Source organism: Scardinius erythrophthalmus, assembly GCF_964197995.2.
Source record: "Scardinius erythrophthalmus genome assembly, chromosome: 25".
Lineage (NCBI taxonomy): Eukaryota > Metazoa > Chordata > Actinopteri > Cypriniformes > Leuciscidae > Scardinius > Scardinius erythrophthalmus.
The window spans coordinates 20,441,643-20,455,026 of NC_138245.1; the positions used below are offsets into that span (position 1 = coordinate 20,441,643).

Sequence of the window (13,384 nt, forward strand, 5' to 3'; positions counted from 1 at the left end):
CTCTCACACAGGATGACCATATTTGGCATCTAAAAGATAAAAAAAAAAATGGTTTAGACCACTTCTATGATACTTTATAATTATTTTTCTTCTGCTTTGACAGACAGCATTCCTTTTCTGATGAATCAGAAAAATATATATTTCTTGCTTATGTTATCTTTCGCTTATGTTTTATCATTTAATCAAATGTCATCATCATATTTTAAGAAATCATTACCGTATTATCATGTTGAAGTGTTTCTCATTAGCCTACTATCATTTGATGTGTTTACCATTATTATCATTTGAAATGTATATTTAATACTTTTCTTTTATTCATCTTTATGCCTCAAATGTGGCTGGTTGACTTAGGGTTAACTTTTGTACTTCCTGTTTAGATGAGGGCAAAAGTCTGCAAGTTTCCAATAGACAGACCACAAATGCTCGAATGTCTTAGAATAACGTGATAAAAAAAATGTTATCTGAGCTGAACATCTTGCAGAATTAAGGGACATGTTGTGTAGTTGCTCTGTATTGTGTAATGTATTAAGATTAACAACTTTCTGACACATTTGGGGTACGAGACAATTTGTGAGAAGTAATTTTAACTGTTCATTTTATGTTTCTTTATTAAACTTTTAATCCTGATTATGGATGAATTAATTTTAGCCTATTCTTCATTTATTATTTGATTGTCTGCTGTTAAGAAATAAAATTTGACTTAATCATCTGACTGGATCTCCTCCCTGCATCATTTTCAATGCACATTTGTGTTCCGTAGAATAAAAAAGAAATAGTCCAGTCATTTTATGAAAAAAGGTTGAACAAACTGCAACAGAGGCAAACTCAACTGACTCATTATGTCCTGAGTACAGAAAAAAAAAAGCCCCGAAGAATCCCATTAGGGGAAAGTTTCGAAAAGACCAAAATATAGCCTATATTCATATTCCTATTCATTCTTTTTCTTACGTGAATAGGGTAAAAATTGTAACCTTTAGATATCACCATGAAAATTACTGAGTGGATTACTTACATCAAGACAAACAAAAAATGTATTACAAGTTGTTTTAAATTGTTTGTTAACATGGACAAACGGTGCATAATCTAATTACTTATGTGCTAATTTGCATAAATACCACAACAGATCTAAACATAGCCAGGTGAAAATGTCTTGTTGACACATAACAGTAAAATAAGGTCTGAATGGAACCCATTACATAGAGGCAGGAAGAAGTACTTTAGAAACCAGCCTTTATTAATTATTATTGCAGAGATGGGGTTTGGGGCTGGGTCCGTGGGACTGTTTCTGGGGATTCACTTTTTATTTTACCTACCTTTTGTCTTCTGCATTCTCCTTACCATTGTCTCCAGTTCTTCCCTCAGACTCGTCCCCCAGAAACAGTTGCAATTTGCAATTCTGTTGCAATTTGTTCAAGACTGACCTCCAATTTGGCTTAAAATGACTGGACCAAAAGTCGTAGGGGTTTAGAACAACATGAAGTTGAATATAATATCAGTGTCATTTTTGGGTGAACTGTCTGTTTAATGAGCATGTCCGTCACAATGACGCAAGCACTTTCCTGCCTGTACAGACTGGCGCCATTTTGTTCCCTTGTGAAGTCGTAAAGGAATAACTCCAGTCCGGGAGCGTCGACCTCTCTACATGCACCAAACCGATCATACTTTATTCCAGTCGGTATAAACTGGTAATTGTGAACGCTTTATTTGTGATTGAACGTTTTATTTATTGATTCATTTACTTTAGTTAAGTGTAGTAACGTTAGTGCTAGTCGTTCTAAATTTAACAACATGTTACCTAAAGTTAGCAACATGCTATTCGAAAGCCTATAGAATACTGTGTTATTTTCACGTAACGTTACACAGCTCTTGGACGTAAAATATACAAATTACTTGTTGTTTACACGTTGTTTGTATCGGAGTTTCTCATCTGACAGCCTAGTAAAAGGAATTAACGTATGCCAAACACAGGGCACCAAGGCCTAACGTTAACACGACGAATGATAAAAACTATTTTTTGAACTGTGGATTTAAATCAAAACGTGAAGGTTACCACATTGTAATCTAACGATTGAAAAACTCTGTTTATGGTAACGAGCGCGTAATTTCTTATGTTCTTTCGTTTCATTTATTTATGATCGAGTATATTAGGTAATATTTGTTTAATTATTTATCTGGAAAAAATGTGGCTTAAATATGTAATATTCACAAACGCTGATTTTGTAAGACGTACTCTGAATTTACAGGTGCGGATACAAAATCGGCGAAATATTAATTCGTATTTTACCAAATTTAAAACGTGACCATTGTGGTTTAACGTGGTCGAAAAACGAAGTCAAGAGCCAAAATGTGTAACTTTGATTCTCAAGACAATTTCGTCTTTAAAATTGTTTGTATGCATTATCACAGTTTATTGTGTCCAATTACATGTTCTATGAATCCAAAAACATGTCTCCCATGAGAATATTTTCAATGTAATATATATTGTGTCCCTGTCCTTATTTTAATAACCAATTATTCAGCACATGGGGAGTGTTTTTGTCTTCTTTTTGAAATGTAGGTTATGCAAGATCTTGTCCTTCATTCCAGAGGACAACTGGATTTGGATAATGAATTGGCTTCCCTGAAGATTGCTGCTTTTTCTTCTTTTTTTTTTTATCTCACCATAGGTTTTTTTTTTCCCCTATTGGGCATTTTTTTAAACAAAAAAAAAAAAAAGTTCCAGTCTTCCCCCCCTTTAAATTTTCCACCTGGCTTCAGGAGACGTAGAAGATATCCCTCCTTTTTTTCCTTTCCAAGATATCCAGTCCCATCTTTGCCCTCGGCTCTTCTTTTTGACAACATCTAGCTTGACGATTTTTTTAAATTCCCCAAACCCCCTGCACCACTCAATTATCAACAATATTGGAGAGAAAAAAAAAAACACGAAACGGACATTTTCCACCATCTGCCAATTTTATCACAGCAGTCTGATGGGAACAGGTCTCTAAGAGGCAAAAGTTGCCCCCTCTTCCCCTGTTCAGTCTTTACTCATCAGTCAAGTATTCCTTCAGGATCAACACAGTGCGGAGCGACCCTTCAAGAAGCGCTTGAGATCACCAGGGAACGTCTCAGCCACTGCAGGTGAACGAAGTTCTTGCAACGCTTTCTCTCATCGGTATTTAAATATTGGCCACCATTTTGCATCATTCAGGACAGAATGTGAAAGTGAAAATGTGAAAGGACCAACAGGAGCATGAATAGGCTTGTAACACTCTAAATAGGGAGATTGACGTGGACCCTGTCGCAGACATCCGGAACGAGATCCCAGCATCATTGAAGAGCTCCTGACCTGGAAAAGTACAAACTTGTGCCAGAATGACCATGCGAGGAGATGACTGCTACTTCTTCTACTATTCCACCTGTACTAAGGTAAAATGAAGTGTAGAGTCACTATTAGGGGTTGTTCACCTGACACTGTTTTCAACTTAAAAAAAGAAAACTTTATATGTGTTTTGGCCATTCATTCGCAGGCCAACGACGGTTTGGCGGAAAATGCAAGCTTTTGAAATCCGGTTTCTAAGTGCAAGTTTTGGAGAAAAATATTTCTTTATCGTCTCCGACAAAAATGCAAATTTGTGAGAACTGTTTCGTCATCATGCGCATGCATGTGTTCAGTCCATTAACACAGTGTTTACAAAGTGACTTCGCCAACTACTGGTCTGGCATCCATAATGCAGCGTTTTTAGTCGTTGCCATGGATCCTTGTAAATGGGATTGATTTGACAACGTTGTCGTAATGGAAATTTTTTTCCTTTTTTTTTTTTTTTGTACATGGTTATTGTGTAAACATACTCTTACTTGGAAAACTTTGTCACATGCTAGCAATTGCTCAGAAATTTTGTTGTTCAAAGTAGATTTTTTTCCCTCATGTTCAGATATTGATAATGTAGGTCATTATAACAACTTATTACACGGCTCTGTGGAATACTGGATTCTGATTAGTGAATAGCGCCTTTCAGCAGTAAAGTTATTCCTCGATAACAACCGCTGAAAACCGATAACAGGCTCATCCCGGTTACTTAAGTCAGCAGCGCTATACGCTTACTAGGAATGTTTTTTCTCCGTGGAAGTTTTACTTCTGTTGAGCTAATAAAATATTAAAACTTAATCAAATCAATATTTTGTGTACAGTTATTTAATTATATCCATCCAGTATCATGGCCTCGCTCTCGTTTCATACAATCTCAGCTGCTGCCATTATGTGACTATTGTTTTGTACACTGTTGAATTATAGGATAACAAACTGGTACGATTTTAAAAGTTTCATCTCAAATGAATGTATCTTTTGCCCATAATTAATGTGGCGAAATGCTATGTAATAAGTGGTATGATGACTGTGCCTTATCCCTTAAATGTCCGTCTAGTTTGAACTTCCGCGGAAGCTTTGCATTTAAAGAGCTAATAAAATATTTAGACTCAGATCAGTATTTCGTGTCTTATTATTTACTTGTGACAAGAAGCCGTGTAATAAGGGGGGTAATGTACATCCATGTATTTAATGTGTTAATGTCTTTGTACAGCTCCTTGGCATGCTTTTACAGTTTTTAAAGTGATCTATAAATAAATGTAAAATGTATACTGTATATTAAATTAACAATTAATTGTAATATATAATATAAGTAAGTTAAATATTAAAATATTCATTTATAAAAATGTAATGTTTTGTCCTGCAATTTGCCTTTGTAGGGTGACAGCTGTCCTTTTCGACACTGCGAGGCCGCCATGGGTAGCGAGATTGTCTGCAACCTGTGGCAGGAGCAAAGGTGCTTCCGTAACATCTGCAAGTATCGCCATATGGAAATAAAGGTTTGTGACCATTTCCATACTCCCTTTATTTTGAGATCCTTTCATTGTTTGTCAAATGGGACCTTAAAAATGATCCCCCCTGTTACTACCTTTACAGAAAAACCGCAAAGTAATCGCATGCTATTGGGAGAACCAGCCAGCTGGTTGCCAGAAACCTCACTGTGCTTTTCATCATGAGAAGCCACGCATCATTGATGGGAATTATTTTTCCCCCGACAAAGGTATTTGCCAGTCTTTGCCGTTTTTTAAATAATCTTTCATAAAAAATCAAAAGTTCGAAAAAATGAATTGGGCTTTTTATCATTGTTTTACAGGTCAAGCAAAGGAGAAAGAAGAGAACCCACACGAGGACCAAGTCAACCAAGTCCCTGCGCCCACTGCAAACCCTACTAACCCACAGCTTAGAGGGGTCATTAGAACTGAGACCCAGGAGAATGTCCCCAGCCCTACCCATCCACCTGTGGTCATCAACCCCGTGGATGATGATGATGAGGATGGTAAGCACACGTTCTTGTGACGTGTCATTTCGAAGAAGTACATCTGAATTCAAAATAATAAATATAATTGAAATACAACATGTAAAATGAAAATAACTCAAAATCTTTCATTGAAGTTTATCTAAGACTGGCTTTCTTCTTACCGATCTCTAGATAGATTGCAGATAGGCCTATATTATATGATATTATGGATCAGTGTTTCCTTGATGTTTCATAATCGACACACTGTGACACGACTCATGTATCATGTGGAATTTCTAGTTTCCCCACTTGTAAACGTGGTGCACTGAACTGAACCAACTGTTTTAAAACGTTTTCAATACTAATTTCTTTAATTTCACTCCCGCCTTGCATACAAACAAAACACACTTATACATCAATAAATAGAGGATTCTGAAAGAGGGTAAAAAATAATAAAGTGCACTGTCATTAACGTCTTTTTTAAAATAAATAGTATTTATTGAGTATCTATGAAAAATGAGTAGCCTATGTGTTACCTATGCTTTGTCAATGTTAAGATTATTTTTAATATGCCAATAAAAATACTGCAGGCTTTCTTCAGGTTATTACTTTATTAAAATTAAGCAAAACAAACAGACAAATGTTTATGCGCCAGCATGTATTTGTGAGCTTGCAGCTTGAATCTCTTAAATGAGAACGACGAGTTTAAAGCTTCCAGGATTCCGTATGTCAACCGCCCGCATTGACTTCTGGGATTTCTAATGGTTTGATTCTTTCAAGTCTGCATTCGATGCATCCTCTATCAAGAACACATCCGGTTACTATCATGCGTCTGTACTTGCATTCTTGAGTACTGGAATTAAACTTCGACAGTTGATGACGACGTAGAGTGAGAACACAAGGACGCAAGATCGCTTAAAGGAATAGTTCACTTCAAAATGAAAATTGTCATCATTTACTCACCCTCAAGTTGTTTTCTGCTGAACACAAAAGAAGATATTTTTAAGAATGTAACTTTGTAACCAAACAGTTGATGTAATTGGGTACCGACATTCTTCAATATATCTTCCTTTGTGTTCAGCAGAAGAAAGAAATTCATACGAGTTTTAAACAACTTGAGGGTGAGTAAATTATGACAGAATTTTTTTTTATTTAAACTATTCCTTTAAGAAAGCACATTGAGAAACAGCCTTCGTCTCTATTTTTAGCGCCAAGTTTAAACTACATATTTCATTTGTGCATTAATGGCTGTTATGTTAAAGTTTATTTACTTAAAGCAGGTAAGGTATTTTACCTTTGAACACCATTGTTGATCTCCCCTCAGATGCAATGCTTTAATGGTGGCCTTGCACGCAATTCTTAAAATGCCCACAAGATGGCGCCATTTATAGGTGAATCCGATATACCCGATTATGGAAAATGCTTAAATATTGTGAAAAATATCGGTAACACTTATTATCGGTCGATCTCTAATGTATTGTTCTCTTTTATAATGTTTTATTTTAAAACTATCATGTTTTTATGTGTATAAATTGTATGAATATTCCCAAACTCTCTATGAGTTCTGCGATCTCTCTGTGATTGTCTTATTTCTAAAAATATGAAACAATGTTTGTTCTAAAGTAAAAATGATTGATAAACACGTCTTTCGAATGGATTAAGTACTTTGTGTGTCTTGTTTGTCATCTATTTTTATTAAAAAAAGCACCAGAACTTAAATTTAATAGCAACACCGCATGAATGTGAATCACGTGATATTGGCTTTTGATCTCATAGGCGTATGATTCACTACGAGAAGAGACATCTGTCCGTCTTGCCTGCACTTTTAAACTCTTCCCCTCACTTTAGCCTACTTTTGTCTAAATTTCAGGCGAGCAATCTCAAATTAGCCTATTCAGAACTCATAATTGATATTTCCCACTCACATTAGTTCCAACCCTTAATTAATCTTTGATTAGCTGGTTCAGGTGTGTTTAATTAGGATCGAGCTATGGTCTGCAGGTGGCCCTTCAAGAATAGAATGTGGCATTCCTGATCTTGATATATTGCTTATTGTTTGCAGATCAATTCTCAGAGGAAGGAGATGAATCTCTCGGAGGCTCACCCCGGAAACTGATCACATGTAAAGGTGAAGACGGTTTCCATGTTTTGTTAATATTTTCTATTATGTATTGAGCGCTTTATTTTATTATTGGTCTGTTGTGCAGATGATTCGCTGAACTTTGGTATCCAGACGCTGGAAGAGATCAGATTGAGGAAAGCACTCATGGCCAATCTGAAGAAAGCTGGTAAATAAACCCTCACCTCTATTGCTTCCAGTGATCTGTTGTTCAGACATCTGATCTTAATTTTCACTTTTTGTTTGTTTGCAGGGCAGTCCACCATGCAGAGCTCTGCCCAAAACAATGGAACTGCTATTGAAAAGGAAAACATTCAGTCTCTTTCACGTCTGGAAGTAAACAATGCCAAGAATGGTAAGCAGCCCAAGTGTTTGAACTTTGGTTTTCATAGCATCAAACCATTTGTTCACATTTAAGCCCTTTTAAAATCTGTGTTGCAGATTCGTTTGTTAATGAAACTGGAAAAAGAAAAATTTCAGACAGACTTGGGAAAAGAATTTTGAAAAGAGGTACGTTTATGACAACGGTTTCCTCGATATTGTAATGCATTTATGTACCCGTGGTCCCTTTTTACATACTTCTGCCAAAAACTGACAGATGTTATCATTTAATTGAAGATGGTCCTGTGGAGGAAGAGCTACCTTTGAAACGAAGCCTTGCTGAACGACTCGGTGCAACTGTTGAATCCTCCACAGATGTTCTACCGCCGAAAGGTACGAGACTAGTTTAATGTCCCAGCTGTTGCTGTAGAGGCATTTTTTTTATCCCTTTTACAATTTATGTAAATCCCACCCTTGGACATAAATCTCTTAATCAACAAATCCATATTAGAGAAATGCCAAGCAGAATGGGTAGAATGTCAAAATAGCAAATTATTTGAAATAAATTCTGTGGTTGGGAAAAAATGTCTACCCTTTTAAATCAAGACACGACTAAGTTGTATTTACAAGTTGTCTGATAGGCCATACTAGACTGACTCATGGACATTTATTGAAGGGCGAAGGACAAAAATATCAATACTTTAGTACCAACTTGTCTGTAAAACATATTATTTTGGACTGCCCAATCTTTAATGTTATGAGACAGCGCTTTTTATCAGGACAAATTAAGGACTCATGGATCCAGAATTTATTTTACAATTTTTAGCACAAGTACATTTAAAGGATCTTTGGTAACACTTTATTTTACAGTGTCATTGTTACATATGTTACATGTAGTTACTATTGTAATAACTATAAATTACCCATAATTACATCATGCAACTAACTCTAAACCAAACCCTAATCATAACCCCAAAGTGAGTACATGTAGTTAATTAATATTGCTCAGTACTTAAATGTATAATTACACTGTAACAATGACACTGTAAAATAAAGTGGAACTGAATCTTTTATAGAATTGAACTAATTTTCTACTTATTTTTTTGTCTGTTTGTTTTCATTGTTATCTTATGATATGATGTTGTATCTGCCATGTAATAGCCAGTGATGCTGATATAAAAATAAACTCAAATACTACTACTACTTCACAATTTACATTAATAACTCTTTTCAGCTCAGAAACCAGTGCGAGAAAGACTTGGATTGGCCTCCGACCTGCCCAGCACCAACAGCGAGCCAAAACCATCCGGAGACATCCGTATAAAAACCCTTGAGGAGATTCGGCAAGAGAAGGCAGCCAAAAGCCTCAACTCGAGTAAAGTTGTGCGTGTTGTTAAAGAAGTGCCGAAGGAGCCGCCGAACCCTTCCAAGAAAAATGTGAAACCTGCTGGTGGACCACCAGTTAAGACTTTCTCTGAAATCCTTCACGAAAAGAAAAAAATGCAGGAGAAAAGAGTCCAGGAAATGAACACGACTGCCAAAAGTCCAGAGGGGAATGAAGGACTTTGCTCTGCAGAAGCTGCAGTCAAGGCCCCTGTGGCAGCTGTGGAGGTACGAGTTAAAACACTGGAGGAAATACGCAGGGAGAAGGCTGCAAGGATGCAAGCACAACTTCAAGAGAACACAGACGACAAGACCCCAACCTCTAGTGAAGCAGAGTCGAGTGGACCTCCAAAGAGGCGCATTCTGCGTGTTAATAAAGCTTCAAGTAAGTCAGACACATTCATGTAGTTTGTTTCAAGGAAATGGTTTAAAATTGTGGAAAACAGCCAAGGATGTGTGTTCACATTTTTTTTCCTTCTTCAATTGTAATTTTTTTTAGCTGCTGCCAACACTGTTGGTCAGACAAAACCAGACACATCTGATAAGAAACTGGAACCTGCTACAGAGGTAAGACTATTCCAAGACAACAAGCCTGAGAGGATATTGTTTCCTGTTTATATATATATATATATATATATATATAATTTCCTTTGTTTAACTCGCAGACAAATGGAAAAGGCGAACTCTCCAGTGTGCCTGTTAAAGTGAAGACGTTTGAGGAGATCATGCGTGAGAAGAGACTCCGCAAGCTACAAGAGGAGCAAGTCACCTCCACCAACCAGAAAGACGCATCACCTGCTGCCTCTCCGCCAGCATCAGAATCCTCCGCCCAGCCTCAAACCACAGTGAGACAGAGGATCGCCCTCAAACCCAAGACCTCTCCGCTCCCTGCTGCTGATGTGCCTCAGAAAAGCTCCCCCGAGCGGTCTGGAGATAGTACTCCATCGTCAAACACACCGAAGCCCTCCAGCTCTCCGGTCATTCCTGTCCAGCTCGCTGAGGGAACTATACAAACAGTGGAGAAAAAGAGTAGGAGTTAGATTCATTATCTCTTTATTTGATCGTGTAACTCAATTTCCAATTTTAAAGTACTTTACTGGCTGGATAGTTTTTTACGTACAATATTACTCCTACAAAAATAGGATAAATAATAGAGATGATAATATGAGAAGCCAGTAATGTTTACTACAGTACTAATATAAACTAAAATAAGTGTGTATGTATTTATTTAGAAATGAAATGGAACTGTAACTCACTTTTCCAAATGGCCTACTCACTTTGCTGCATTTGTCTGCGTTTCAGTGAAGCCCAAGGTGAACGTGAAGCCATCAGTAATGAAGCCGGCCCAGAAGAGGAAAGCAGCAAAAGTTCACTCTGCAGTTGCTGAAGTGAAACCTCTTAACGCCGCCTGTCAGTCACCTCCCTCCCTGCTTAACAAGCGCCTTAAGGTGAGGTTTATTTACTTAAGCAATTCTTTTGCCACTGCTGGTTAAAAAAAAAAAATAGTTTAAGTTTTTTTTGTACTCTTTCAGGTGGCTTCACCAACCTCTCTGACAGGTGTTCGGTTCGACACTCAGCAGGTGCCCTGCTCCAACACAGAGGATATTCAAATGGTGCCTATGAGCTGCCTTGAGCCTGCCAGTACTACATCAGCTGGGACTGCTGCAGTCCCCCAAAGGTATGGGAAATTATCTTATTTCATCTGATGGAAGACTACCATTTTTAATTGATTTATATTAAATCGTCACGCAGAAACGATACAAATTAACACTATTGTTTTCTCTGTAGCCCTGTGATCAGAACACCCAGTGTGCAGCGCAATCGGCGGTCCAGCACCACTTCTGGTCGAACTGCTGCTGTTACCAGTTCATCGATGGATGACTTTGAAGACCTGTTAGATGAATTCACTGATGATCGGCTTGAGGATGACTTGGAATTGGATTCGGGCAAGGGAGAGGATGACCTTCTTTTGGAACTCTCAGAGATGATTGACAGCTAGAAATGAGCGATGTCACCCATTTACTTACTTACCACTGCCACTATGAATAAAAAAGGAGTGAGACATAATTCAACCCACACTATTTTAAAATAAGATCTTTTATTTTCAAACTCTGATAGGTCTTGTTTTATTGTTCCTTTTAGATTTTTCTTGTCAATGTAAATATTTCTTCATCATCAATAGCGCTTTAGAGTTCTTTTCTTTAGTTGACTTCTTAAAGCTGTCTAAAATGGGGAAAAAAACGTAGTTGTTGCTGGTATGAGCAAGCCATCATAAGACAGGCTCAGGTATAATGATTGTGTTGGAGGTCATGTTATAGCACTGGTCATCATTCATTACAGAGGCAGGAAGTTTCAGTTGTGTACTGTGTATGCTGGAATATTTTTATTTTTTATTTTTATTGGAGAGGCACAGCAAGGCAACACCTTTCACAGTGTTCATTTTGAGTTGCATGTATTAATCTGAGTTTTGAAATGTTCTTTGGCTGTCATTATCGACATTATTTTAACACGTGATCTCACTAACCTTTGATCTGCTATAGGAAAAACATTTTATGATCCTGTTATTTAATGTTTTGACTGAGCTGGAGGTCACAGAAATGTTCCCCCTTTTTCATTTGGGTGGAAGAAATTCTATTATAAATGTTATGCCACATGGAATTCCCTTGGGAACCATCTACACCTTTTCACCTTGTGAAATGATTATCAAAACATTTGAGCAGTTACTCAGACTTCTGAATGCAACATGTAAACATGACAAAGCTGTGTTCTCAGGGAAAATCCTTAAGCTTTGCTCAACTTTGTTGACCTGTATATTTTCTTTTCTTTGAAAATTGTCTTGACCATGTCTTCTCCTCTTAGTTTTATTCACCTTAGTTTACCAACATCATGTAGTAAGAGGCTGGGATGAGAACATCATGTAATCTGTTCTGCAGTATCACCTAAGTTGCACCTCTTCAAAAACATTGTAAATAAAATGTCTATGAAAACCTTATTAGTGTTTTAGTTTTTTAACAGCATTTGCAAAGCATTGTTATGCATTGGTAACTTTAGTATTTTTCTAAATACTTTTTGGGAATGTGCTATTGTTTGGGATGCTGCATTTGTTGTGAAAGGTAATATCTGTAAGGGTAATAACCTCAAATTCTCTATTGAGCAGCATTTAAATCTCAGGATGTTTTCTTAGACATTTGTGCCGTAACTATTTTAAATCCATTTATTCTAAAATAATGCAATATAACCCCACATTATTGTATCTGTACATATAAGAAAACTGGCATATATCCTAAATATTAAAGTTTTTTCAATATGTTTTACATTCACAAAATGAAAATGCCTTTGTAAGCTGTTTTACATTACTGACATCAATCCTTTGCATAGGAATTTAGAAATGAAAAAGTTTAACCATTGTCAACTAAAAGTCAAAAAGCTGTCAAACTTATAATAATAATACACTTACTGATGTTTTATCATTGGAAGCCTCTGTATCTTACAGTTGGTAAATATGAGAAAAACTGACTGAAAATTTGGTTTTACAATTTCTTCTAGTACTTTCTCTCCTAGAAAAAAATCAATAGAACCTAACCTTTGATTAAAGTCTTAAAAAGTTTAAAAAGAAAAAAGATAGGCTTATACTTTTTCCCCCTGAAATATTTATTCCTCAATTATTGACACCCTTTCATTTAATATTTTGTGCAGCCTCCCTTTACCAAGATAACAGCTCTTGGTCTTCTCATACACGGCGTAAGGTTGAAAAACAGGGCAAGATATCTGAGGCCATTCCTCCACACTGAGTCTCTCCAGATCCTTCAGATTCTGAGGTCCATGACTCTATTTCAGCTCATTCCATAGGTTTTTTTGGATCAGGGGACTGATATGTCCATGGCAAAACTTCATTCGGTGGTCAGTGAACTGTTCAGTTGTTTATATTGAGATGTACTTTGGATCGATCCAACCATGGCCCAGTTTAAGTTTCCTGACAGGGTCAGTCAGGTTATGATTTAATATCTGCTGGTCCTTGATGGAGTTTATGAAACTGTGTATCCTATCAAGTTGTCCAGGGTCTTTGGAAGAAAATTAGCCCTCCAGCAATGCAATAAAGATTCACCTTCACAGTGGGGATGAGGTGCTTTTCTACATGTCTTTGTTTCTGTCTGTCAATGCCGCATCTGGTGATTTTCTAAAAAGCTTTATTTTGGTCTCATCTGACTCTAAAACCCAGTCCCACTAATAGTTCAGTCATTTTTGCTAATATGTATTT

The 13,384-nt window shown here is 36.8% G+C and overlaps 1 protein-coding gene across 3 annotated transcripts; it reads left to right on the forward strand.

The window, feature by feature from the left end:
- The first annotated feature begins 1,549 nt into the window (after window positions 1-1,549).
- zc3h11a (zinc finger CCCH-type containing 11A) lies at window positions 1,550-12,118 on the forward strand. Of its 3 annotated transcripts, none has more exons than XM_081356996.1 (17): window positions 1,550-1,685; window positions 3,051-3,120; window positions 3,261-3,408; window positions 4,726-4,845; window positions 4,943-5,066; window positions 5,160-5,342; window positions 7,366-7,431; window positions 7,511-7,591; window positions 7,676-7,777; window positions 7,864-7,932; window positions 8,041-8,136; window positions 8,978-9,511; window positions 9,626-9,693; window positions 9,792-10,155; window positions 10,429-10,574; window positions 10,659-10,804; window positions 10,915-12,118. In XM_081356996.1, exons 3-17 carry the CDS (start codon window positions 3,355-3,357, stop codon window positions 11,123-11,125), a joined length of 2,364 nt encoding a protein of 787 aa, XP_081213122.1. In that variant the 5' UTR covers window positions 1,550-1,685; window positions 3,051-3,120; window positions 3,261-3,354; the 3' UTR covers window positions 11,126-12,118. The 3 variants fall into 3 exon arrangements, with proteins under 3 accessions (XP_081213122.1, XP_081213121.1, XP_081213120.1); XM_081356995.1 differs by having other exon boundaries at window positions 1,570-1,685; window positions 2,667-3,120; XM_081356994.1 differs by having other exon boundaries at window positions 1,594-1,685; window positions 2,587-3,120.
- The last annotated feature ends 1,266 nt before the right edge of the window (window positions 12,119-13,384 follow it).